The 27,377-nt window shown below is 52.7% G+C and overlaps 2 protein-coding genes across 6 annotated transcripts; one reads left to right on the forward strand and one right to left on the reverse strand.

Moving 5' to 3' along the window:
• Positions 1 to 271: 271 nt before the first annotated feature.
• On the forward strand, positions 272 to 14,344 carry C18H16orf71 (chromosome 18 C16orf71 homolog). 5 transcript variants are annotated; one of them, XM_032461102.1, is made up of 11 exons: positions 272 to 912; positions 1,729 to 1,886; positions 2,362 to 2,490; positions 4,807 to 5,223; positions 6,903 to 7,020; positions 8,564 to 8,705; positions 9,587 to 9,730; positions 10,160 to 10,276; positions 11,092 to 11,171; positions 12,243 to 12,420; positions 14,111 to 14,240. In XM_032461102.1, the coding sequence occupies exons 1-10, from the start codon at positions 867 to 869 to the stop codon at positions 12,386 to 12,388; spliced, it is 1,497 nt and encodes a 498-aa protein (XP_032316993.1). In that variant the 5' UTR covers positions 272 to 866; the 3' UTR covers positions 12,389 to 12,420; positions 14,111 to 14,240. The 5 variants fall into 5 exon arrangements, with proteins under 5 accessions (XP_032316993.1, XP_032316994.1, XP_032316991.1 ...); XM_032461103.1 differs by lacking the exon at positions 11,092 to 11,171 and having other exon boundaries at positions 273 to 912; XM_032461100.1 differs by lacking the exon at positions 12,243 to 12,420 and having other exon boundaries at positions 276 to 912; positions 14,111 to 14,344.
• ZNF500 (zinc finger protein 500) lies at positions 13,313 to 22,113 on the reverse strand. Its single transcript, XM_032461060.1, is given in 8 exon segments — positions 13,313 to 15,425; positions 16,149 to 16,220; positions 17,514 to 17,705; positions 17,707 to 17,733; positions 18,733 to 18,800; positions 19,001 to 19,184; positions 20,764 to 21,261; positions 21,916 to 22,113. Coding segments are annotated over 7 exon segments (1,767 nt in total). The 5' UTR covers positions 21,166 to 21,261; positions 21,916 to 22,113; the 3' UTR covers positions 13,313 to 14,603.
• Positions 22,114 to 27,377: the final 5,264 nt, after the last annotated feature.

A 27,377-nucleotide genomic window follows, 5' to 3' on the forward strand; every position in this document is an offset into this window, starting at 1 on the left:
GATGTCCGCGGCAGCCAATGAGCAGGGAGAATTCACCCTGCCCCGCCCCTCCACTGGCCAGAGAACCAGTCCTGTTTCAGGAGAGGCAGGACGCGCCAAGTCCCGAAAGAGGAGCAGGGGGAGCGGTGGTGGAAATCAGTTGGCAGTTCAGTAACGTAAGAGTCTGCTGAGCGGGGATCCGAAGGCGGCAACAGCCTCAGTAATTGCGGAGGCTGTTTATAGCCCTGTCGGGACCGCGCGGGGAGGGGAGGCTGAGGCCGGAGGTGAGTGGCCTCGGGCCTGCCGCAGCTGCAGAGATAAACGTTGGGAATTGGACGGGGCAGCAGAGAAACGGGCTGGGGGTCGGTGGGAGGACTCGCGATGAGCTTTCGTGTTTCCGAGCTTTAGAATTTAAAAGCCTGACCCGGGAGGAAGTTGGCGTCTAGTTGTTATAACAACCCGGCGGTAGGCGGGGCCAGGGCGGGGCTAACGGTCTGCAGCCCAGAAACGGACGTGGAGGCGGAGTCAGGATTCGGAGGGACTGGGGCTGCCCTTTGGCTGGGTGAGCGGAGCTCCTCAACCTGGCAGGATGTACCCCTTGTCTGCTGGGTGAAGGAGCTCCTGAGGACCCTTCACGGCCTGGTCCGTTGGCACCGCATATTCCAACAACTGAAATCTTCTCCAAACATACTGGGCAATTTTCACTCCTCTGAGTTCTTAGATGATCTTCCCGCAGCCTGTAATGCCTTTTCCTCCCTTATTGCATTGTCCTCCTGAAGAATTTATCAGTCTCTGGCAGTCCACTTCATCCGAGTGATTTTGTTGCCCTCTGATCTGCCCTGCAGCCAGAGAACACCCCTGATATATATACCAGATGTGTCCACATCATGCCGTTCCCAGGTCATGGTGAACCAAGCTCCTGCCCCTGCTCCTGTAAGCACAGAAAAAACAAGAAACCCCCACTCACTTCTCCTGCTGCTTCCCTGGTAGGGGCCAGGCTGGGGTAGGAGTGTTCTTTTCTCATTTTATTGTTACAGAGTCCTCTCAGGCTACAAGTGCTCTGAAGCACCATCACCCCACATTTCTAAGCCCCCTTGACCCCTGAGGGACTGGCCTTTCTCCTGTTAGACTCTGGGATTAAAGGTGGGGGGTGTTGGTTAAGTGCCTGGGTATAACGGGTTAATCTGAGTGTTAACGCCAAAAAAGTTTCCTGGGGACTCCAAATGTCTCTAGTCTTTTCCTTTTGTAAGGGGGCAGTAGAGGGTAGTCGGGCTTGAAATCCCCTCTGACTTTGATACAAATTCTGTCTTTACCTTTACTAATGGTATAACCTCTCTGAGCCTATAAAATGTAGATAATAATAGTATCTATGTTTTATGGGATATATATATACAGTTTGTAGGTATCTGTATATATCATATATGTGTATCATTCTATGTATCATATATATATACCTACATATCAAGTACATATATCATTATATATCAGTACATGCATCTATATATTAATATATCATTATATACATACATCTGCAGGCTCCATACTGCACTACACACACACACACACACACACACAAAATGCATGGCACTTCCTGGCACTCAGTAACAGGAACCTGCAGACCAGAAGGAAAATGGAATGGGAGGTCTGCCAATCTGTTTTCATTCCCCAAGGGGTGGTATATGCTTTGAAAAGGCAGCCCCCTGAGTTCTTGAGTGAGGGGAGCCCCACTCATTCCATATCCTCTGCAAGGCTCCTTGGATGATGGTGCGCTGAGAAGCATCCCTTCAGCCCCAACCCCCATGACATCCCAAGACAAAGATGTGGGGCCGTCACTGTCCTTTCCCTGGGACGCCATCATGGAGGCCATTAGGGAGCAGCTCCCAACCCTGGACTCGGATTCTTCCTTGGTAAGCAAGTGCTTTCTTCTGACATCTTCCTGGACCCCCAGTGCACTTTCCTCCCATGACAAACATGATGCTGACCAAGAACAACTTTAGCACTTATCAGGTCAGTGTCACGTAAGTGAAGTACCATGGCTCCCTGTCACAGAGGAGTGGAGGACCACACTCTGCTCTTTCAGCTGCCACCTCACTGCCCTGTTCATTCAGTTCCAGGCGTATGCAAGGTCTTAGGGGTGGCAGGTACTTGTAGAACCAGGAGTCCTGGATTTCACCTCCACCAGGTGGTGCTGCAAGCCCACTTCTAAGTCAGCAACAGGGACCACCATGGCAAGGCCCTTTGGGAGAGAACTGATCTCCACAGACGGCTCCCCAGAGAAACAGCAGGACTGGATGGGGTGGGGCAGGGTTAGGACAGGTGGAAGCTGAGGCCCTCCTGCCTGCCTGCTGCTGTATAATCCACAGCCCTCTCATTTGTCCACAGTCAGACTGTGAGGAAGAGGAGCTGTTCATCTTCCAGAGAAATCAAACTGCTCTGATTCCAGATTTGTCAGAGGAACTGGCTGAAGACTCTGCAGGGGCCTTGGTCACTACCTCAGGGTCTCCTCCTGAGGTCTGTAGGATGCCAGCTGTGGGGATCCACGAAGCTGGGACCCTTCCAGCAGAATAGGGTGTGGGTGTGGGTGTCCATGGCCCTCACTGGACTCTAACAGCAATGTGGGTCTAAGGTTAAAGGCCCTGGTCTAGCGTCTCTACACGCCCGGGCCTTTCTCCAAGTACAGCCAAGGAGTTCAGCCACCAAACATCTAACAGCTTTGTGTACATCACACCCCCAGGAGCCCAGCATACTTAGGACTGGGGGTGGGACTTTATTTTCTATCTGATTTTGCCCCCTGCTCTTCCCCTCAACCCCTCAACACACATACACCCACCTCCCAGCCGACCCATTTTCTACCTGAGCTATCTGAACCATTGTCACAATTTACTGTCATAAATGCCTCCCTTAACCCAGCTGGCTTCAGCGTCATCTGGCACCTCACAAAATCCTGCGCTCCCTAAACATTTGTTGATTGAATAAGGGCAACAGAGGGGATTCAGAGGTAAGAGGTACCCCTGGCTGGGGAGGTGAGATGAACACAGGAAACTAAAAAATGCCACAGCACGCTCTGTAATTAAGTATCGTAGCTGCAACCGTTGCCAAATGTCAGAGCGAATTTTCTATCTTGTCTCCCTCTTTCCCAGGGCCCCAGGTAAGACCAAGAACTCCTGCTGAAAATTTATGGCTTAATGCTTAAAATTAACTGCTGCCTTGATGAATAGGATCCATCAATGGGCTTTTATCACTGGGCAGGCCCCCAACCCATCAGGCCTGTCCAGGGGAGCCTAGCTCAGTTATAACTGTTAGGACTAGCTATCACTCAGTGACCAGGGGAATGGGCGGCAGGGCTGCCAAAGATACATAGGCTGACGTTAGTTAAAGTGGTGGAAGGAGATTTTATTCTGTAACTACTGACAGCAGGAAAACAGCTGAGCTCCAACTGATCTGTGCAGAGGCAACTGGGTGTTTCCAAGGGAGAATGAGGGAGGGAGCTCGGAAGAGTCAGAAAAGTGAAAAATCACAAAGAGCTGGGCAGTGAAGAGGCGATTAGACCAGGTGTGTCTGCTGGCTGGCAGGTGTGGAAGTCAGGAGCCTATCCTCCCACGGAGAACGGAGACAGAGGCCTTGTCCTTCCTGATTTGTACATTTCTAGAGAATGACTCTCAGGTCCGTGAGAGATACTTCTGGGTTGTAAGAGACATATATTCACAGTTATAAGCCCTTTTTAGTAAATGCTCCAAGAGAGGGAGGTCAGGGACCTAGCATCAGGTATTGGCTAGAAGAAATAGTAAATCCTCCTGGCAGCACTGAGTACATCCCCAGGCAGGCATTTTAATGGGGGGCTGGGGTCATCCTAGCCTTATGCTGGTAGAAGCCATGCTAGAGTTTGGAGTTTGGACAGAGTGGGTATAGGTGGAGATTCTCCAGTTCTGAGCACAAGCACTGACACATGGTCATCTTACAAAGCCAGGGTGTGTCCCCTTCCAGCACCATAACAGAAGTCACCCACTCCCTCAGCCATGCCTAGAAACATATCTGAAATAACCCCAAACAATTTCCAGGACTGCCAAGACCCCTGGTTAGTTCAGTTGGAACCATGTCCACGTCACTTTATTTTGTGTTTTCTTCATTTCCACAATTACCTTGATAACTCTTCTGGACGATTGTTTTTTATCTTGGGATGGGAAAGTCTGTATCAGCTCACAGGAGTTGAGGCCGTGGGCTCGCTCTGGAGACAAAAGGCCTGAGGTCATCTTGCCCACCTCTAACAGCTGTGTACCTGTTCACAACAGCCAAAAGGCAGGAACAACCCAAGTGTCCATCAACAGACAAAATGGATAAACAGAATGAGGTCCAACCATACAACACAATATTATTCACCCATGAAAAGGAACGAAGTTCTGATACATCCTGCAATGTGGGTGACTTAGAAACATTAAGCTAAGTGAAGGACACAGAAGGACAAATATTGTGCGACTCCATTCCAGTGAAATATTTAGAACAGGAAAGTCTATAAAGACAAAAAGTAGATGAGAGTTTACCAGGGGCTGGGGGAGGGTTTCCATTTAGGGGGATGAAAAAACTTTGGAAATAGTGGTGATGGTTGCAAAACTCAATGAATGTACTTAATACTTCTGAACTATACATTTAAAAATGATTGGGGGGAGGGTGTAGCTCGGTGGTAGAGCACATGGTTAACATGCATGAGGTCCAAAAAAAGGAAATGGTTAACATGGCAGATTTTTATGTTCTATACATTTTCTATCGCCACGACGACTCCCTGTGGTATGTTTTGAGGCTGCTAACAGAGAATGCCTGTTTTCTCCCTAGCCAGCTGTGTGGCCTGTGGGACCCACCCCAGATGCCTGGAGGGAGTGGACCACAGGGACCCAGGATTCAGCCTCCCTGGAAGGAAGGGCCTGTGTTGGGCCTTTGCACTCTCTTCTCAGGATGCCTGCGGAGACCCACGGATTGCAGAATCCCTGGTGGCCACAGGGAAAGTCCACCCTCTCTACCCAGGAAGCAGGCCTGCAGATGGAGCCCCTAGGCGCTGCCTCACTGGCCCAGGAAGGCTCCGACTCTGACAGCCGCAGAGCCCTCCGGAGGGAGAGAAGGAAGATGATGGAGAAAGACATACTTCACAAAGTCACCTGGGATGCCTGGGACCCAGCCTGCTGTGACCTGACTCAAGTGAAGGAGATGCCACCAGAGCAGCCCCGGGAGGGACTGCCGGTGCTCTCCCTCCAGGTAGGCGTCCCCTCAGCCCAGGCTTCCTTGGGGCGTGGGTCCTCCCCGGGCCAACTTGAGGGCCAGCCCACTGTGCCTGTCAGTTTCCTTGGGCTGCAATAACACAATCTCATAGACTGGGGGCTTAAACAACAAAAGTTCATTTCTTACAGTCTGGAGACTGGAAGTCCAAAATCAAGGCTCCATCCCATTCGATGTCTGGTGAGAGCATGCTCCCTGATTCATCTGGAAGCAGTGAGGGAGCTCCCTGGGGTCTCTTTGTAAGGGCACTAATCCCATTCCTGAGGTCTCCACCCTCATGACCTAATCACCTCCCAATGACCCCAACTCCAAACACCATCACATTGAGGATTAGGATCTCAACACATGAATGTTGGAGGGACACAGACATTCAGTCTATAGCAATGACCTGGGCCTGTGGCACTGGATCCACCATTAGGCAGGCAGTGCTACCAGTCTCAGGGGTGTGTTGTCCCAGCAGACAGACCATCCTCAAGTAGAGTGAAAGAGAATGAGTAAGAGCAAGGAGACCCCAGCCTTCTTTAAAAACAGAAAACAAACAAACAATAAAACCGAATCCCAAGCCTGATCATAAAGACACGTGAAATAGACAACAGACTTTGACAAAGCATAGTTTTCCAAACATTCAAGTTCTCATTCTCATACAAATCGTGAACCCCTGTGAACGTTGTATATACTTAGCTCATTAACAAGAGAACCAGCAGGATGACAAAGCTGATTTAAAGAGATTAGAGAAGCTGGGATTTTGTAAAATGGGTCAGGGGGAGTAGAGGAAAGGAATGCAGAAATTAAATTGCTCCGCTAAGTACAAATCAGTCATAGCCTCCAGGGCAACTGAACTGGTGCCTTTGGGGTTATCTGCTCTACTGGATGGAAAAGAAAGCTGTCACACTTGTCAGTTGTACAAAATTGTAAACTAAGTGAGCCCCAGTCCACCACGCAAACCAGCCTTTCCCTAGAAGATGCTCCTGCATGACGTTGGAATGTCACAAAATTCTCTTTTTGGCCTTATTTATAAATCTTGACAATTCTTTTAACCACTTAGAGAAAACTGACATCAAGGTGGACGTGGAGATCATTTTCACCAATTCCATTCTATCAACTCCATTTTTTTCCTGAACCCTTTTATTTTCCCACCCCTGTGGGCTACAAAGAGCTGCAAGGCCACACAGAAGACACATTAATTCCTGTTTGACGTCCTCCCCGTCTCATCACACCACTGCCCCCCAGCACCCTCTTCCAAGGCCTCCAGCCCAGCACCTACCTGCCTTGAACCATCTGTTTCTTCAAAAAGCAAAACATTTTAACCTCCCAATGTTTTAAACCTGTATGAACCTAAATAGTTTTAAAATGACACTGGGTTTCATCCAAGTCAAACAATGCCTTTGTGCGAGAAAGAAAAGTATTGCCCAAAAAAGGCATAGGAAGTGGGGGGCGAGAAAAGTAAGACCTGCCTGCCCTGAAGGAGGGCGAGGGGGTTCTCTGCAACCCTTGGGGTTGGGGTGAGTGAGCCGGTCACCTGCTCTCAGCCCTGGTCTCTGCCCAGGACACCCCAAGATGGCTTCCGGGGGCCGTGGGGGTCACAGCAGCTGTGAAATCAGGTGCTCATTCCCCCGGAGCCCTGCGGCAGCCTCTAATCACCACCTTACTTATTTCAGCAACTTGAAGAGTGGGATTTGGATCAGGTCCTTCAGAGTCTGACAGGGCGAGAGGACGACCAGGGAGACGGTGCACCTGGAGCCGCGTGGTGGGCAGCCAACCACTGCCAGGGCCAAGGTCTGACCTTGAACGCTGGGGGCCCAAGTGCATCCCCCACAGCAACTCCTTCTAGAGCATCCTAATAAAATCAGGTTGTGGGCTGGGCACGGGCGGCCCTGCCGCTCGCCATGTCCTTTCAGCTGCTGGGCCCTCACTGCCCTGCACACCCAGTTGCCAGTGCTTCCAAGACTTCATTAATTCATTCACTCACTCAGCCATCCATTCACTCACTCACCCATCCATTAAACACATGACTGCCTGCTCCATCCCAGGATGGGCCGGGCCTTGGGGATATGAGAGGCCTTTCAGACACAGTCCCTGCCCTCAACCCAGGGCACTTCCCCCCTCCCCACCTCCTCAGACCTTCCTCTTTCTCTCTGGAAGCAGAGTGACCCTGAATTCTGCGCCCCTTCAGCCAGATCCTAAACACAATCCTACTTCCACTGCCTCCTCATTTACCAGAGGAAGACAGGGATGGGATTCCACACTGCACGTGTGGCCTTCCTGGCTCTGAGCAGTTTTGTAAAATAAAGTTCCCAGTCCCCTCCCAGCCCTCTGGCCCACAAAAGGCAAGTGGAGGCAGGTCTGAGGCAAAGGAAATGTAGGGGTTCTGGCCTCCAGTTCCAGAGCAAAGGCTCCTTTGTGGCTGACAGCCCCTGGTGCTGTTTTAATTTAAAAAATTGTTTTTATTTTTGGGGGGAGGTAATTAGGTTTACTTATTTATTTATTTATTTAGAGGAGGTACTGGGGGTTGAATTCAGGACCTCATGCATGCTAAGCATATGCTCTACCATTTGAGCTATACCCAAACCCCTAAATGGGGTTTTGTTTGTAATCTAACCCTTGAGAGCAGGATATTGAGAAACTCACCCTCCTGCAAGGTGGGGCAGGTCTGGGGGACTGGAGTCGGCACCCCTTTTTTGGCAGGAAATGTGGCAGATCTGTTCTCCACTTAAAGGCACATAATAAGCCTTCGATCAGATTTGAAAAGGCTGTCCTAAACACACCCTCACCCAAGTGGGTCAAGGATGTTGACTGCAGCACTGTTTATAACTGTGAAAAAGTAGAAACAGCCCGAATGCAGGATTCAACAGGAGTCTAGCTAATCAGTCACCCACAATTCTCTGCAGCTCAGTGAGGCGAACCTATCCATCCATCTAGTCTATATATCTCAACACAGAAAGATGTAAAATATACTTGGTGAAAAAAAATCTATAGATGATCCTATTGCATTTTTTAAGAAGCAAACACACAGGACTATTAATGATGCTTCCCTCTGACACGTGGGACCGCAGAGGGGAAGTGGGCTACACTGTTAACAGGAGGTGCCTCCTCCTTCCCAGGGTTCACACCCAGCTCCCTGCTCGTGAAGACACTGCGCCCCTCGCCCTGCGGGGCTCACAAAGGCTATGAGCAGCTGAGGGTTGGGTGGGCCTAGGGCTGCCCCCCGGCACTTCTTCGTGCATAAGCCCGGCTCATCCGTGAGGGCTCCTGAAGCTCAGGCTGTTGTGAGTCAAAGGGGGGCTGTGTCCCCACTAAGCAGCGTCTTCCCTCCCCACAGACCACACCGAGCCGAGCACCCAGGACAGGCTCATGGAACAGCTCGGCCTCCTGTGTGCCACGCAGTCCAGAGCCTCTTCCTCTGCCCGGAGGGCGCCTGCTGATACGCCCCAGGACAGCAAGCAGGAGGAGGCTGGAAGCAGGTGGGACTTCTTGCCAGCCACAGCCCCTGTCCTCTCTAGAACTGGCTTCTCTCAGCATTTACTGGGCTGACTGTGGGCGGGGCACTTGGTGTGTGTTTCTTTCATCTCAAGAATGTGATCAGGTAGGTTCTCCTTTTACCCCCATTTTATAGATGGGGAAACTGAGACTCAGAGAAGTTGACTTGCCTAGGACATAATTGGCAGAGCTGGGACTCAAGCCCCAAAGCACCTGCTCTTTCCCCACCCCATGGGAACCCTCCCTTCACCATCCACACAGCCTCCCCGGAGTAGGGCCCTGCCTCTCCAGCCACCACTGATCGGGCCAGCTCTGAGCATCCGACCCCAGCCAGGCCTTCTATGGTGAGAAAGGCTGAAGCTGGGGGGCAGGAAGGGCAGAGGTGGGGACAGGGCCCTGGGGTCCCTTAAGGCCCAGCTATACGCCTGCTCTTCTCACACTCTGGATGTCCCACTCTTTTGAGGAATCTGAAAGCCAGTAAGCCCCTTGCCTGAGCTAGTTGGAGCAGGCTTCTGTCCCTGACAATCCAAGTGTCCAGTACAAAGGCCTAGGCCTGCACTGTCTGGTCAGCAGCCACTGGCCACATGTGGCTGGTACAGCTGACAAACTAAATTTCTAAGTTAACTTTAATTAGCTGAAATGTAAATGTAAATGGCTACTTATGGCAAGTGTCTACCATACTGCAAAGTGCAGATACAGAACGTCTGATCATCATGAAAGTTCTACTGGGCAGTCCTGGCCCTAAACCTCAGGACCTGCCTCAGAGTCCTGCACAGGGGCGCCCAGCCAGTGGCAGCCATGCCCAGCACAGGTCACAGGGTGATCACTGGCAAGTGACTTCTGCCCCCTGTTCCTCTCATCCCAGAAGTGCTTCTAAGGGGCTGGGCATCCACGCTGATTTGGGCCCGAGGCTGGCGGAAGACATGCGGCTAAGGAGCCCAGCAGAGCCTCCCACCGTCTTCATGGATCTGCGGCTGACGAAGCCATCAGCCCAGGGGTCCTCGGGAAGGTAGGAGCACAAAGGCTGTGAGCGGTGACAGCCTCGCAGCAAACCCGCTGCTTCGCATTGCCATGTTGGCAGGCAGGTCCTGGGAGCACTGCCCACTTGAGAAGTGTCTTTAGCTGGGAACTGAGCCTGGCCCACAGTCCCACTGGGTTGCAGCAGCAGGCCCTCCCCACAGCGAGGGAGGAGCTGGAACAAAGGGAAATTATTCCAGGCAGAGCCCTAAGCAGACATAACCTAGGCTGGGGTCCTTGGCCCTGGCTGTGCCCCTCCACCACCTGCAGGAAGCCCAGTGGCCCTTTGGTTTCAGCTGTCTGGGCTTTGGTTTGCCTGCCTGGCCCATCTTCCTGCCTTGGGTCACCAGGGAGGCCTGGGCACTCCAAGTCTGGGGGTGGCCTGGGGCATGTCCAGGCAACCCCCTTTTCTCTCCCTCAGCTCCAGCTCCCACTCCAGCTGCAGCTCCAGCTGCATCTCCAGCTCCTCTGACAGTGAGGAGGAGGGAGAAGAGGAGACAGCAGCTCTGAGAGACCAGCGGGGCCCGGCCAGGCTACGGTAAACACAAGGGGGCTCCCGCCGCCTGGGGATGCTCCCCTCTGCCTCAGCAGCAAGCACCCGCCTGGCACAGCTAATTCTGGTGCTTTCAGCTCTGTGTCCTGCACCCAAAGGGCCAGCACAGGAGGGGGTGTGGGGGCGGGGGGGGGCTCTGGGCGGTGGGGAGGGTAGCCCAGCATCGTCTGGCCTGGCTTGCTGTCCTCCAGACAGCCCCAGGGATGCCTTAGCTCACTCTCGAGAAGGGATAACTGCATTTTCTTCCTGAAAAACTGCTCTCAAATTGATTTGCCCCCTACTAGCGATGGGAATGGAAGTGGAGAGAAAGTACAGGGGTGGAACAAGCGATGCTTGTTAGCCAGAAACGAAAGGCCTGGGTCAATTAAGTGAAACGTCCAGTTCAGGGAAGGCTCAAGTCCTTCATGGCCACGCCGCGGTCACGGGGTGAATCTGTGTCGTGTGTTCTGCAGTCTCTGTCATTTTTGGAACCGCAGAGCCCATGGATCACAGCCTTTGGGAACATTCAGAGTCTAATGCATCTTTTCTCCAATGTGATATGTGACCAGGCATTACAGGAATAAGGAGGGTAGAAAACTTTGGGTTGAGAACAGTCACACGGGTTTCTTCCCAGAAGCCTAGAACACGCTGACGTGCTCTGTGACTCGGCAAGGACTGGGAGCCACAGTCCTTACTCTGAGCATCTTCAGGAGCAGTGGACACACTCTGGCTTTCCCCTGCTCATGTCCCGTTTCTGTGGCAACGCATTAGGAGGTCGGCTCCACGTGGTGTTGATGGACGTTGCTTCTCTTGTGCCACAGGGACTGTACCAGGAAGAGTCAGCTTCTCCAGCAGCTCAGGGCATTTCGGAAGGCAACGGCTCAGCCCGAGCTGCCTGCCGGTGAGGGTCCCAGCAGCCAGAAGGCTCAGGCCCCTGGGGATACAGCCGAATTCAGGTGTGGGGGGAAGCAACATGTAACACTCCGGGCAGAGAGGCAGAGCGCCCAAGCCAGACCCCCAGGAGGAAGTCCTGGGGCCCTGGGGGAACCTCTTGGGTCAGGGACAGTCATGGAGGCCCTGGCGCGTCCCCTGGGCCAACTGTAGATGCCTCCAGTAATGGATGTGAGAAGGTGAGCAGACGATCTAATTTTCCATCGACACCCGAGGCCCTGGTGGCCCCCTCGCTCTCCCATTTCCATTGGAACGTACCTTTGCAGCACAGGGACCTTCCAACTGTGGATCTGTCTGCAGCCCTGTGAGAATTCAGTCAGAACATTTTCATGCACTGAGAGCAAAGATGCCAGTACAGATGTGTACACACAGCATGATAACCCCAGTGGCCCCAACCCTCTGAAAAGGGACCAGAAGGAAACACCACGAAGACAGTGCTTTTGTGCTGATACTGGGACTACAAGGCTTTTTCACCTTTTTCCATTTCTGCATTTTTTCCTGTTTAATATGCATCTATTACTTCCAACATACAAGTTTTTTTTTTTAAACTGTAAAACATAGTTAGCAAATTTCAGGTCTTGAAAGAGACCTTAGCTTGATTTTCTGGGTCCTGGATGTTTGCTGTTTTGTGTTCCTAAATTAATACCACAAACACACGCATGCACACACAGAGACCAAGTGGACTTTCTGATAAAGGGGTCCACTGAAATTTGCTTTTGTTTAACCAAGACACAAAGGCACATATATGTTTCAGGTCCTTCCAAAGTAAAGGCGGATTGACGTTCAGTTGTAGGAAGAATGTGTATGTTCTAACAGCTGAGCCTGTCCCTGTGGACAGCGGAGCAGCGTCTACCCTTGTGGATAAGTAGCAAGAGCTGGGAGCCATAGAAGGCTTTGCTGTCTTGCTCAACATTACTAGTATTACCCCCAAGGCCCTCAATTTTCTGTAACTGCTGTTCTCAGCCCAGCTGCTCTCAACAGGCTGGAGCCCTGATCTGTGGCACCTCTGTTCTCTCTCTAGCTTGTTTCCAGTATCTCAGAGCCTCAGCCCTCCTTGGCCCCACCTGCTCTGTGGGAAGAGCAGAGCCATCATCTCAGGCCCCCCAGGCCATGGGATCAGGCAGCCTGCAGGGTCATTGGCATCTGGGCACGTGTTCCAGAGTTTAGCTGGAGTCACCGCCAGCTCCCATGCACTAAGGGTGGGTAAGGACCTCTTCCCATCCAGCCTCTGCCCAGCCTCAGCCACCGGCAGCCAAGTTGGGACCACAGACTCCACTTGATCTGGCCAAGGGGCCTCACCAGCAGCCCCCCTCCCAAAGGCATTTACATTGTAAGTCAGATGTGAGACGACTTTCACTAAGGCCACAAGAGGCTGGGGGGGATGGGAGGGGCCTCTCCTGCAGGGGCCAGGGCCAGACTACCATCACCTGGGGGCCCCAGGCCGCCTCCCACCTGCAGAGGCGCCCCCCCCCACCCCCACTCCAGGGCACATACAGCACTGGCAGGGCTCAGGTGCTGGGCAGAGCAGCCTAAACGTGGCACACAGCCTCCACGGCAGCCGCCAGCTGTTAGGGGCAAAGGCTATTTTATAAAATTTCCATATCCCCCCATCTCTACCCCTTTTAATGGCAGTAAGTTCATTCACGAAGTTTCCCCAACAGTGACAGGAAGAAGCCTTTGTTCCAAGTTCAACTCTCTGAATTACTGTCTGTCAAGGCAAGCTGGGACGATGAGGTGGCAGGAGGTCAGACCTGGGCTGAAAGCTGGTTCTGCCACCTGGACAGGGTTCTTCAAGTTCTCAGGGCCTCAGTTTCCATCCATGAAAAGAGAATCATGAAGGACCATGAGAGAGAATCAGGGAACAGGCATGGGATGGGCCCAGTTCTCAGGCCAGGCAAAGGGCAGCCACCTCCAGCATCAGCCTGGACATGAGAGAAGTGAGCCTGTGAGGGGGAGATGGGCGGTCGGTGACGCTGCCCTGGCTGGTTCTGGCTGGGTACTATGTACCCCACGAGCTACCCCAGAAGAAAAAATCCACCCCTAAACGAGGTGACTCCATTCTCCAGGGAACACACAAGACAGAGCTCAGGGGCCAGAATAACTGATGTCATTTATTAAGAGAACAGAAAAGAGCAAGTCACACACCCTGGAACCTGGGTTGTGTGAAAAGCTAAAAATACAGTGATTGGATGAACAGTCCCTGGATGGAATATTAAGGAACTCAGTGATTTCAGAGCTGCCCCACAACTTCACTAATGACCCAACCAAACAAGGACCCTAACCGCTCCCCTCGGCCACTCACAAGACTAGGGATGTGAACAGGTCAGAGAGGGACATCCACCTCAGAAAGACAAAGTGGGGCAACCCAGGCCAGCCTCTGCCCTGGAACATGGCCACTTGGGCTGGAACAAAGGCAGCCCTAGTGCCCTAAAGTGGTGAGGCCACAACCCTGGGCTTCCTGGCGGGCTGGGAGAGGCTGGAAGGTGGGAACTCAGGGAAGCATCCCCACACCAGCCAGCCATCCTGCAGAACAGCCTGGATCTGTGAAGGTGACCCACAACTCACCCATCTCCTTACTAACACCACTGTGATACCAGAAAACCCACCCTGGCTACATTTTGAAAGTGTGGCAAGCTTGTGGGGGAAGGTGGGAGATGGCCCAGGGAAGGCTGGGGTCCATAAAGCTGCAAGCAACTGCAGCCACTAAGCCTTCCCCCAAGGGGGCTGAAGGGTGTCCCCCTAAATCATGTCCAGAACCTCAGAAGGTGACCTTAGTTGGAAACAAGGGTGTCTCCCTAAATCATGTCCAGAACCTCAGAAGGTGACCTTAGTTGGAAACAAGGTCTTTGTAGATGTAATTAGTTACAGTAAGGTCATTCTGGATTAAAGGTGCCCTAAATCCAATGACTGTCCTTGTGAGAGGAGACGAACGCGGAGGCGCACATGGAAGAGGCCATGGGAGACAGAAGCAGGGCTGGAGTGATGTGCCACAAGTCCAGGAGCACCAAGGATGGCTGGCACCTCCAGGAGCCAGGAGAGGTGTGGGACAAATCCTCCATCAGAGCCTCCAGAAGAAGCCAGCCCTGCAGACACCTTGATTTAAGACTCTGGCCTCCCAAACCATGAGAGAATAAATTCCCGGTGGTGTAAGCCACCCAGAGAGTGGTCCTCTGGCCGCCCAGACGCGAACACACCTGTGGTGTCCAGCTTCCTCCCTTGGCCTGGGCACCCCAAATGCCCCACTGAGTGTCCTCACGCTGGCCCATGGGAACAAACGGAGTCTGAGATGCCGGCTCCGGGACAGAAACGACTCTGGTAGCTTCCTGAGACAGCAGGCCCTGGTCCCGGGGAGGGGCGGGGGGCTGTCCTGGAGACCCGGGGTTCAGGGCGGGGGCTGCTCCCGGCAGTGTGTGCGCTGGTGCTTGCGCAGGTCGGTGCCCCGGCGGAAGCCCTTGCCGCAGACCAGGCACGCGTGGGGCTTCTCGCCCGTGTGCGTCCTGCGGTGCGCGCTGAAGTGCGAGCTGTTGTTGAAGCGCTTCCCACACTCGGCGCAGGCATACGGCCGCTCCCCGGTGTGCGTCCGGCGGTGGATGACCAGGCTGGAGCTCTGGCTGAAGCGCTTACCGCACTCGGTGCAGGCATAGGGCTTCTCGCCCGTGTGCACCCTCTGGTGCGTGCTGCAGTTGGAGCGGTCGCCGAAGCGCTTCCCGCACACCTGGCACTGGTAGGGCCGCTCCCCCGTGTGCGTGCGCTGGTGCTTGGTCAGGTGGGACGTCTTACTGAAGGCCTTGCCGCACTCGGGACACGTGTGCGGCTTCAGGACCCCGCGGGGCCCCGCTCTGTCCAAAGCCTGTTGGGGTCTGGTCAGGCTGGGCCCCAAACCCCGACCATGACCCGGGAGCGCTTGGCCCCAGCCCATTCTCATCGGCGTGTCCTCCCCGGCGTCCTCTCCGATCTCCACTCGCACCGCAAGCTCTGAGACAGAGAAAGCACAGTCACTGAGAGTTCCACAGGGAGGCGGAAGGGAAAGGGATGCTTCTGCTAAGAAGGAAGGCATGGGCCATGGAGGGCGATGCACAGCGATGCCTTCAAACTCCCCCAGCAGGGAGGTGTCAGTCAGAGCCTGATTTGAGGAACTAAAACCATGGCCAGACACTTGCGAACATACAACTTGGCTAATCCTCACATGGCCTGTGAGGTGGTGCTGTCACTGTCCATTCACACATAAGGACGCTGAGGCACACTGACTACACAGGAGGGCCCACACTGACTCCCCCAGCACGGGGAAGTGTCCCTGCTGAGACACTGGCCACCCGACATCCGGCGCGGGCCCTCCTGGTCTCCCCTCCTGTCTCCACACTCACTCTTACAGGAAGCCAAGCCTGGGCTTGAGCTCACGTTCACCTCGTCTGTACAGCAGAGATGATGATGGAACCAGCGCACTGGCCTTTGGTAAGAAGTTTTAAAAAGGAAGCCTGAGTCTGGCAGTTCCTCAGAAGGACTGAGCGACTCCACACCCCTCCCAACCCCGTGAAGACCCAGGAGAGTGAGCGCTGCTGGCTGGGCAACCCTTGGGGGCATCGGCCTCGGCCCCTACCTGGCCTGGGCTCCCCTCGCAGCCTTCCTTTGGGACTAGGTCCCCTGTTGTGCCTGCATGCAGGGTGCCGTCCCAGCCCGATATGGAGCGACTCTTGCTTTCTATACTGAGGGCTTTCTGGCCGAGCCCCAAGCTTTTCTTAAAGTCTCCCATCTCCCCTCACCTTTTCTTCAGGCAGGGTTAGCCTTTATAAACGAAAGTTCACGCCCACCCGATACGCCCCACGTGAGTATGTTCGTATCGCCCGCGTCGCTTTCATGCCAGGACGGAAGAGCTGAGGAGTCTAGACAGAGACCACATGGTCCATAACTCCTGAACTACTTACACTACCTGGCCCCCTTCAGAGAAAGTCTGCTGGCCCTTGCCCTCGAGCTTGAACTCCACGAACACAATCAGTGAAATCTAAACTCAGGAGAGGGAGAGTCTAACCTGGACTTCCGCCTCCTCCTTGCAGACCCCCTCACCTGAGCCGGCGCTGCCTGAGACTCCCCTCGGCCCCAGGGCTGCACAAGCCGGGTCCTGCTGGCCTTCCCCTCGCCCCTGCTGGGCAATCAGACAGGGCCTGGGAGCGAGGAGTCCTGCTCACGGGAAAAGAGGAGAGAGGACGTGAGTGTGGCTGGGACAGAATGCAGACTGCAAAGGTCCTCTCATGAGGGAAAAGGGGCATCAGGAGGACCCATGGGAAAGCTCGATGCCCCGAAAGAGAGGTGGAAGACGCTCTGCTTCTGTGCAGACTCTGTTCCCTCTGAGGGAGAAAAAGTGAGGAAACAGGGCCCAAGGCTCTCCCTGGTTCTGGGAGGGAAATCCCAATGCCCTGAGGGGTCTAGAGTTTCATCACCAAAGAGATGAAGTGGCCAAGAGTTACAACACATAGGAGGCGACAGACAGACAGAAGGCCCCAGAGGTCCAGCAACAGTGAGGATAGCAAACCAGTATTTGAGGCAGTAAGAAGGTTTCATCTTCATTCATTCCATTTTAGTTTGAAAAAAATGAGGATGTAAAAGAAAGTGTGTGATGGTTAATTTTCTGAGCCAACTTGGCCAAGCTATGGTGTCACTGGTCAGCCACCACTCTAGAGGCTGCTGTGCAGGTTATCTTGCAGATGCGATTAACATCTAGAATTAGCTGACTGTAAGTAGAACAAACTACCCTCCATATCGGGGTGGGCCTCACCAAATCAGTTGAAGGTCTTAAGAGTGAAACTTGGTTTCCTGGAGAAGAAATTCTGCCTCGAGATGGCAGCCTAGAAATCCTGCCACCTGGCTTCCCGTATGGATTTCAGAAGTGCCAGCCTCCACAATTATGAGAGCCAATTCCTGAAAATAAACCTCTCTTCACACACACAACTGGTTCTGTTTCTCTGGAAAACACCAACTGATACAAAGCAGGGTCTCGATTCCTTCAGAAAATGTTTCGGGGAGTGAATGGGGGTCAAGAGTGATAGGATGAGCTGAGAAGGGACAGGATGAGGCAAGGCCATGGGCAGACAGGGGGGCCTAGTGGCCGAGCAGGCTGCCTAGAAGACCTGCCAGGGAACACCCCAAGCCCACTGAACCATCCCCTGGGTGCAGGGCCCATGAATTCCTATTTTTAACATGCTCCCAGGTGATTCCTCAGGCCACTAAAGTTTGAGAACCAGCTCCTGTAGGTGGGGGAAGGTGCTGAGCAGGGAGATGGCCTGGGCCTCGAATCTTAAAGACCAACAAACACCCACAGCCAGCCCAAGGGAAGCAGCCCCCCTCCCTGAACCAGGCCCATGCCAGAGACACAGCACGGTGTGTGACGACGGTCTCCCCGCACATTACCCTCACACTCTGGCAGCACGCTGCAGCTGTAGTCCTGCTGAGTCAGGTCCAGGCACCCCGACTCCTCCTGGGACAGGTACACTGGCCATGTCCTCCATAGTCACCGGCACCTGCTGGAACGCTGCCCATTCAGTCTCACGCCACTGCCCCTTCAGGGTGGGCCAGACTGGTGGGCTCCCCGGGCCCCTCCACTCGTGTCATGGCAGGTTCTCCTTACCTCACGCAACATCCTTCCCTAACCACCCTCTCCTTTCCATGTGCTGTTACCCCACCCCCTCCTCCCAAGCTCAGCTCAGACATGGCTGGATCCTGCTCTTCAGGAGGACACTGTGGCGACCAAGCTCTGACCCACTGCTACAGGGCAGGGGTCGTGTGGACAGATGTGCTGCATGGAGCAGCTGGATCCACTGCGATCTCAGCCACCGGGGCCCATGCTCCTTGGGGATATGAGTTAGCAGGCCCTGCCTCAGCTCAAGCCAACCTTGGGACCCAAATGGGGTGACATGTGCACTTCGTGATGCCTCTAGGCCAGAGGTTCCCAAATTTAGCACCAGACTGGTCTGGGATCACGATTAACACCCAAGCAAACAGCATTAAGAAGAGGCAAATCCACAGAGACGGTGGGTGCCAGGGGGCTGAGCAGGGGGAATGGGGAGTGACTGCTAACAGGCGTGGGGTATTTTGGTGACGTGATGAAAATGTTCTAAAATTGACTATACTGATTACCGCAGAACTCTGTAACCAGACTAAACGCTGTACACTTTAAATGGATGAACTGTATGGTATGTGAATTATACCTCAATAAAGCTATCATTGAAATAAACAAGCAAAGGAGGCTGATTCCAGGCTAGGGCTGCTGGAAAAATCTAGTTTAACCCAGATACCAGGAGATTCTAACATATATCTGGGTTTGAAGGGACTGCCCTAGCTCACTGTTGGGACCCCAGAATCCTCCAGAATACACCTAATACTCAGGTGGCTTCTGAGAGAAAGTGAGACTTCCGAGGAGGTGAAGGTCCACCTTGGAAACCCAGGCCACTAAATATAAGTGTCCTTGTATCAAAGGCGTGGGACGCACGAGGATGCTGCAGGTCGGAATGCCCGCTCACCTGGGACCAGGCTGAGAGGAAAGACGTGGCCAGTGCTGCTGTCTCCTGATGCCGGGAGGTCACTGGGCCTGGGGAAAGAGCAGAGTTGCCCACCCATGCGCATGACAGTGAGGGCTGGACGGGTCCAGCTGCTCTCCACCTACACCCAGCCCCACCTGGGAGCCTGCCCACCCCCATAGGCATGCAGGCCAGACCCTCTGCCAAACTCCCAAGCCTTCCCCTTCCCCAGTGCAGGGCTTCTCTTCCCTCGAGATGGGTGACTACTCACCCCTATTTGGCCAGAGCTGGGGGCCTCTTTTTGGTCCATGGCTCAGCTGTGCTGGGAGCTGCTGGCTGAAGTACTGAGCCCCTTTCTCCAGGGATAGCTCCTCTGGCTGGGCCTCTGCCTGGCATTTCAAGAACCAATCCCCTGTCCCATGGGGCAGTATATCATCAGGGAGCACCTCCAGATCCTGCGCACAGACACAGATCTGCCCAACTGCTCCCAGGAAGGGGGGAAGCCCACAGGGTTCCCAATCCCTCCTGTCTCAAGCACCCAGGCCATCCTGTTCCCAGGCTGTCCCTCACCACCTGGGCTGCCTTGTCGTGTTTAATGGCCCCTGCAGCCCTCCATACGTCTCCATCCATCCAGCCTCCAGGGAGAAGGCATGTGACCTGGGAAAGGGTCAGGCTTCCAACCTGGGGGAAGGGAGGCCTGCTCCACTCCCGAGACTCAGCAGTCTCTCTGCACTCTCTCCCCGTCATTCTCTTTCAGTGTCAGTGTCACACTCTCACCCTTCCTTCCTTGGTGCTCCCAAAAGACCGGAGCTAGAAGGGTCCCAAATCAGGTCTTGTTTTGGAAATTCAAGTTATTGTACTTACTACGTTTTCTGAAATCGTCTACAGGCCCTCTGGAGTTATCTGTTTCCTAATTCCAGAGAAGGTAAACGAGATGTGCTTGGATCTGAGTTTACTGAGCTCTGCAATAGTTCTTTGTACAAGACACATCCCCAGGGAGCCATAAGGTGAAGGCCAGGGACCCTATCTCAGGCTCAATGTTCTACATCTCTGAGAGGAGACAGTCCCCAGAGGTTATGGGGTGCACAGTGACAGAGGGAAGTCATGTCAGGAACCCCAAATGCCAAGGCTGGAGGGGCTGAGCAGAGCTCCCAGGTTCTTGTTGGCCATCATGACAGCAGGATTTGCTTATTGCACTCAACTCACCTTGTGGTCCAGTTTTGGGAGGGGGGTGTAGGGGGCTCTGTCTGTCCTGCCAGATGCAAAAAGACAGCAGTGTGTGGCCACAGATGCAAAACGACAGCAGTGTGTGGCCACCTGCAGGATTTGCCAAGTATCTAATTAGGAGGAATTACTCTATCCCAAGCAGAAGAAATTTGTAAGGGACTTCCCACTCCCCAAATGTGACTAGAAGAAGTTGGAGCATGCTCTAGAGTGGTGGAAGTGCCCCTTATCTGCCCTGTCCTTGTCCAGCACAGTAGCCATTAAGCATGTGTGATGACTGAGCCCTTAGAATGTAGTCAGTTCGATATACAAATTATATTTTTAATTGTATTTAATTTTAATTTAAAAAGCCATACATGGCTGGTAGCTACTGTATTGTATGACACAGCTCTGGAGAGACCGGGAAACATCTGGGGACTCTAACCAGGGCACCCGCTAGCCCCTGGTCTTTCTTCCCAGTGATCCTCCCTCCGTGGGGATCTCTTCAACTCCCAAGGCCTGCCTTGGAAGGTGTCCAGTCTCCCATCAAATCTTATGGCTGGCTGTGTTGGGATCGTGTTAATGAACCAATCCACATAGCTCAGAAAGGGCTAATGAGGCTACAGTAATTAATCAACAGATGGACACCCACTGGCCAAGACTGAAAACACTCTGCAGTTGCCTTGTTCAATTCACAGTGCCCAGGCAGCCCCAGGTCCTCCCAATAACCAAGGCTGGCCACGGCTCCAGAGCCCAAGGAATATACAAATGTGGACCTCAGCAGCAGGGCCCCATTTCCTCACCTCAGGGCCAAAATGCCCCCCACCTCACCCGCTGCCTTTGTTTCCTGGGCTCCCGCTGCAGCCCTTCCACGAGGACCACGGCCTCCTCACCGCTCTCTGGCTGCTGCTCCCGCACCCGGGCCTGGATCTCCCCTGGCAGCACCGTCAGGAACTGCTCCAGCACCAGCAGCTCCAGGATCTGCTCCTTGGTGCGCAGCTCAGGCCGCAGCCAACGGCAGCAGAGCTCCCAGAGGCGGCTCAGGGCCTCCCGAGGTCCCGCCACCTCCTGGTAGCAGAAAAGCCGGAAAAGCTGGCGGAAGGTCTCGGGGCTAGGGTCTTCTTCCTCTAGGGAGGGCTCCTCTTCCCAGCAGTAGTCCTCCTCCACCTTCACAATCAGGATCTCGTCCTGCTCCAGGGATGGCGGGTGCTGGAGGCCGGGAGAGGTCGCCATTGCTCCTGCTGGGCCTTGCTCCTTCTCTGGCCTGGGAATTAAACCTGTCTCTCCCTAAACCTCTGGCCAGACACTGGGAGAGATGTTTCCAGGGCTCTGTGGAAAGACAACAAATTCATCTAGGGTGAAGCACTGGGGCTGGATAAGCATCTATACCCACAAGCCCCTGCCCTGGCCCCAAGGCCAACTTGCCCTCATTGGCAAAAGGAAAGGATTTAAGTGGGTCAACCTTGCTACTAACTCCTTAATTCTCAGGAAAGGTAATCAATCTCTCCGGCTCTCAGTTTCTTATCTGAAAAGAAGAGATGGTAACACCACCTACACATAGGCTGCTGAAAGGACTAAACGGGATTTTTGGAAAGAGCTTGTTTAGCACAGTGCCTGGAACACGGTCAGAGTTGGAGAAATGCTGAGTTTTCAATATCAAACATTTTTGGACAAGGTCCCTGGGGAAATATGGTGAGAACCAGGGGCCCTTTTGCCCAGAAGGACGCAGATTCTGTCCCAGTCTGACCCCTGATTGTGGGCTCGGCGAGCCTGAAGCCCCTCCGAACCCCACTGAATGGTCACTAAAGATCCTCCAACTCCAAGGTCTTGGGAGGGTTAGGACTCCCTGGCCGGGCTGCTTTTCCGTCTGGTCTCTTCTCTATGAACAGTGAGCAGTGACCCAGGCCGAGCATAAACCGGGCTTTGGCGCGGGCAGCGGGATGTAAGCTCGAGCCGGGACCCCGCGCCCTCCCTCGCACTCACCCGCAGCGCTGCGACCCTTAGGGGCTCAGGGCGCGCCCGAGGCGGCAGGCCAGGACGGGAGCGTAACAGCAGACGAGGTGGGCTTGGCGGGCCACAAACGAAGACCACAACCCGCAAAACAGAGACCCAGGACGGTCGCCGGGGCCACTGGCTGAACCGCCCTGAAGCTTGAGAACCAGGCCGCGTGGGCGTCCCAAGGCAAGCATTGTGGGTAATGTAGTCCTCGCACCTTTGAGTCAGCTGTGGCGAATGGGAAAAATGGGAAGGCGCCTTGGAGGCGGGTCCACGGGAGGCCCTATGGGTAGCATAGTCCTCGTACGATTGGTTGAACTGACTGTCAGTCTTAAAAACGAGGTACGTAGCTGACCCACGAGATGCGTTGTGGGTAACGTAGTTCTCCCCCTTGCTGAGCCGCTTCCCGGGGTAGGTGGGTGCTGGGAAGCTTTGTAGGCGGCAATGGTACCCCCCGCACATTCAGTGAGCATGCGCGAGCGCTTGGAGGGTCCGCAGCTTTTGGGACATGTTCTCTACTTCCCTTCCATTCTCCCTCCCCAGCTTGAGAAAGTCCCGGTGGAGGGGACCCTGAACTTTTTTACTTACATAGTACTACGTATGTGCTTTGCAATTATTAAATCAATTCATCTTTGAAACAACCCTAGGAGGGAGGTACTATTCTCTCCATTTTACAGATGAAGAAACTGAGGCACAGAAAGTTTCAATAACTTGCCCAAGGTCACTCACACCCAGTAAGTGCACAGCTAGGGTGCCATTGGAACCCAGGTGTCTTAGCCCAACTCCTTGATTTTAGAGACTGGAAAATGAAGACCCACAAAGTTACTTTGCTTGGTGCAACTTGGTTATTTATTGCTTAGTTCTTTCATGTGTTTACTTGATCAACAAATATGTATTTATTAGGCTCTGCTTTGTGCCAAGCAGGCCCAGTGAAGAACAGGAGGTGAACTGGACAGTCGGTCCTTGGTGTTCCTGTGGAGCTTGGGGGAGGGAGCCGGGAGGGTCATGGTGAGGGTCGTGTGCTGGAGCTGAGTGGTGAGAGCTCCATAGACATCATCACTGACATAACAGCCAGGCCATCCCGGAGCCCTTCAGCCCTGGCATCCCCAGGCTAGCGCTTTGCCCAACCCTCCCACTGGCATCTCTCTTTTCTTCCAATGCTGGTCTCCATCCTCTCTAACATTCCATTATTTCCCCCTGCATCCAATATCCAGGTTTTCTTGTGAGCACACAGGCAGAACAGGACACTGGGCTGCCTTCCACTGATATCTGGAGACCATCCCTCCCTAGTGGGAGGCATCTTTAAGGGCAGATGCCAGATTTCAGGATAGTCTTATGGTGGGGCTTGAGGGAAGGCAGGACCACATATGCCTCCTTTTCTCCTTACAACATGAGGCTGCTGGGCAGGGAAGCTGGGATCTTAGAGGGAACCAAGACTAAGTGTGGAGCTGTTCAGAGCACTGGCGCTCAAGCCCAGCACGAGAGGCCTGCCATTCCACTGGCTTCAGGGGCAGGGTGTGGAAAGGGCTAATTTGAACACGTCACAGGTGGGTATGTGGCAGGGGAGGAAGAGAGCATAGACCAAGGTGGCAGAGGGAAAAGGAGGAAAACAGAAGAAGGCAATGGAGAATCTGAGGGAGAATCAGCAGGCTCTATAGAACTGAACAACAGTCTGGTTGCAGGACACCCTGGGCTCCATCTGGAGGGACAGACAGGTGCCAGGACACCAGCATTTTCAAAGCTGCCCCACACCTTCCTGTTTCTAACTGCCTTCTGGTTAGTTGTGGGGCCCTGGATTTCTGTCTCTTCATCTCTTTGGAGCCAGATGTACACAAGTTAGCAAGTTTGTGTAATGACCAAGGCCTGACTAACGTGGTCCTGGCCCTCTCCTCTCTGGGAAGTTTTTGTTGACTACAACCAACAGAGATTTAAAGGATAAATTTCTACTTTGCCTAGGATTTCTGTCTTAATTCTCTTTCAAGGGAGACACGAACATTCAGTCCATAACCAAAGTAAACCAGGATGAATTTGGGCCTACACTGATGGACTCCCAAACCAGTGTTTTGAATCCTGCCTCGACCACTTATTCACTGGATAAGCCTTACCTTTGCCTCATATGTAAAATGGGGATTGTCATAGCTCCAATTTCTGAGAGCTGACAGGCAAGATTTGAGGAGACAGTGTTTGTAAAGGACGGATGACGATGTCCAGCGCTTAATAGACGCTCCATGAACATTAGTTCATGATTGGCAACCACACTGGGATGGAGTCTGCAGGCTTCAACCTGTGGATCTTGGCTGCTCGGGGCCATGGAGTTCCTGTAAGAGGTCCACAAACCATTCAGGCCCCAAGCATCATTTACACTCTGAATGAAAAGTATGTATAATTATTATAAGTATATCTATAATTATATATGGCTATTTATGTTTATACATGTAGCTTGTTCTCATCGTGTTTATGTTGTTTACAAAAAACAGTTTGAGTTAAAATGGCAGCCTCACACTCACGGAAGTTGGCAAACAACTGGGAGGCACACATATATCCTCCTCTGAAGCCAGAGAGGATGATCATCTTCAGACTGATGGCTCGTAAGGTTCATAATCCACAACCACATACTGGGCATTGGTTCAGCTCAGGCTTGCTCTTATGACTTAATTATGGCTGGGAAAAGATGCTTTGTGATCAAGGACTTTGAAGGTTTGAGTCATCTTTGGTAGCAATTCCCCAAAGTCCAAATGACTGAGAACCAACAATTCAGTGCAAGTCAAATAGTTTAGCTAAATTATCTAGGAGAGTCACAAGAGAGCTACAGTTTTCAAAAACTGATATGTAATGGGTCAGTTTTTTTTTTTTAACACTTTCTCTAAGTCCTCTCTGAGCTAATGATAAAGGCTCATGTTTTTAAAGCACTTCCTAAGTCCACGGATCTTGTGTTTTGACTGTGCTACTTAAATCCTCAGTGACTCTTGTATCATGGTGACCCTCAATTTAGATGAGTAAACTAAGGCTCAGAGAGGTGCAGCGCCCTGCCCAAGGTCACACAGCTAGGAAAGTGGAAGAGCCGAGGCAAACTTGGGAAAGTCTGCTGAAGAGCCTGCTGTGCAGACCGCTGCTCTGACAGCGAACTTGAACGGCAGCCGGGTAATTTAATCAGAACCCTGCCTAGGAGTAAATATACTGTTTCTCAGAAGACTCGGGTTCTGTCCTAAGGTTCTCTTTTGAGGTGACCAACTAGGGCCCCTGTGGTCTTCTGACACACCAGGCAGATCTTCTTGGCACATAATAGACGCTCAGTAAATATTTGCCGAATGACTGAATAAATAAGTGGGTGGGATTTGTTCTTCAGACACTCACTAGAATTAAATGACACAGCACGTTAAAATACTCTGCTTTAGGGCGAAACACAGGCGCACTTGGTAGACAATAGTTCTTTGTTATTATATCCATTAACAGAAAGGATGAGGGATAAGAGTGCTTGCCGGGCAATGCTGTGAAATCTCTCCTGGGAGTCTGGCTGTTTGTGGTCCATTATGACATTTTAGACAGACGAGAAGATACACCGATGAACAGGGAGGCAGGAGAGGTCAACCGTGCACACCTCAGTCCACTCAGCGTTGGAAACTGTCTTTTCCCTGCAGCCAGTAAGTCAAGTGAGAAGCAGGTGGGTAAGAACAGGCATGCAAAGCATGAGGATTCCTTTGAGGGAGAGCTGCTCCCAGAATGAAGGCATCACGGAGGAGGGCTGCGGTATGGAGGAGGAAGGGCCATCAGGCATGCTCGGAAATCCTCACCAGCGGGGATGACGTCTGCTAAGCTCTCCTGCTTGCGGTCGGCCCAGATGAGGCTCAGAATGGGGTGAAGGTGCACACACTTCTCCTGGGAAAAACACAGGGTCATAGTCTGCTCGGGCTGCCACAGACTGGGGGCTTAACCAACAGACGTTTGTTTCTCACAGTTCTGGAGGAAGGAAGTTCAAGACTAAGGTGCCAGCAAATTCGGGTGCTGGTGAAGACTCTCTTCCTGGCTGGTGGATGGTGCCGTCTCTGTGTCCTCACTTGGTGGAAAGAGCAAGCGATGTGTTTGTTCCTTTAACCTGAATTACCTCCTTAGCCTCTGTCTCCAGATATAGTCATTCTGGGGGTTAGGGCTTCAACAAGTGAGTTTGCTATAGTGGGGAGGCAATTCAGTCCATAGCACACAGCCAGATCCACACACACCAGTCCCTGGAATGCAAAAGATTCTCCTCAGACCACCACCCACTCCAGACCTGGGGTCACCTGCTCAAACACCCACAAGGGCCAGGGAGGGAAGGCAAGACTGAACTTTTGACACAGACACACTTTGCACACCAGACATTCGGGAATATTCTTGCTTTCCATAAAGACACGTGCACGCTCCCATTTTTCTTCAAACATGTGTCCCTCTTGGTCTTTCTTCTGTGGTACCATGTGAGAGCCACATGAGTGTGGGGAACATCTCTGGACAAGAAACACAGCAGCGCGGGCTTGACGGATGGAGCAGATGCAAAGCCTCAGTGTCAGGGCCAGAGGGAGTTGTGGGGGATGCAGGCCCTGGGCTGCCAGTCAGTCTGATTGCTCCCCAGAAGCCAGACTTCTGGGTGTTTAGGTGAAAACTCCCAATTTGGAATGTAGATTCAAAATGGGTTTAAATCCTCTGTGAGATCAATAAAACACACCAACCCATTCCTGGGCTCTGTCTGGTACAAACAAGGCTACACAGGCAGACCTTGTTTATTGCACTTCACTTTATTGTGTTTTGCAGATATTGCATTTTTTTACAAATTGAAGGTTTGTGGCAATGCTGCATTGTTAGACGATGGTTAGCATTTTTTAGCAATATTTTAAAATTAAGGTATGTACTTTTTAGACATTATGCTATTGCACACTTTATGACAGACTACAGTATAATGTAAACATAACTTTTATATGCACTGGGAAACCAAAAATTCACGTGACTCGCTTTATGATATTCTGTTTGTTGCAGTGGTCTAAAACAGACCTGCAACATCTCCAAAGTATGCCTGGTTACACAAAGAATGACGCAGGTGGTGATAGTGCTATGAAGAAAAACACACCAGGGGGAGGAGAAAGAGCGGCACAGTTGCTCTTTCAGGTAGAGAATATTTAGAAGAAAGGACCATTCCTTCATCTGGGCTCCACCTAAGGGAAGCCAGCATCTCCTTGGCTTCAATACTTTCTCCAAAGTCTTTCTTAGAAAGGACAGAAGACCAGAATTTAGAGAACTAGTCAGAGGTAAAATGTCCATCTTCCTCCCCAAAAATCTGCTGTGGGCTGAAGCCAACCAAGCAGAGGAGAGCCAGCCTGTGAGAGAGACAGAGACAGACAGACAGATGGACAGAGTGAGAGAGACAGACAGACAGACAGATGGACAGAGTGAGAGAGGCATAGTGGAGGAATGGGCTTCTTGAA

Source organism: Camelus ferus, chromosome 18, assembly GCF_009834535.1.
Source record: "Camelus ferus isolate YT-003-E chromosome 18, BCGSAC_Cfer_1.0, whole genome shotgun sequence".
In the NCBI taxonomy this organism is placed as follows: domain Eukaryota; kingdom Metazoa; phylum Chordata; class Mammalia; order Artiodactyla; family Camelidae; genus Camelus; species Camelus ferus.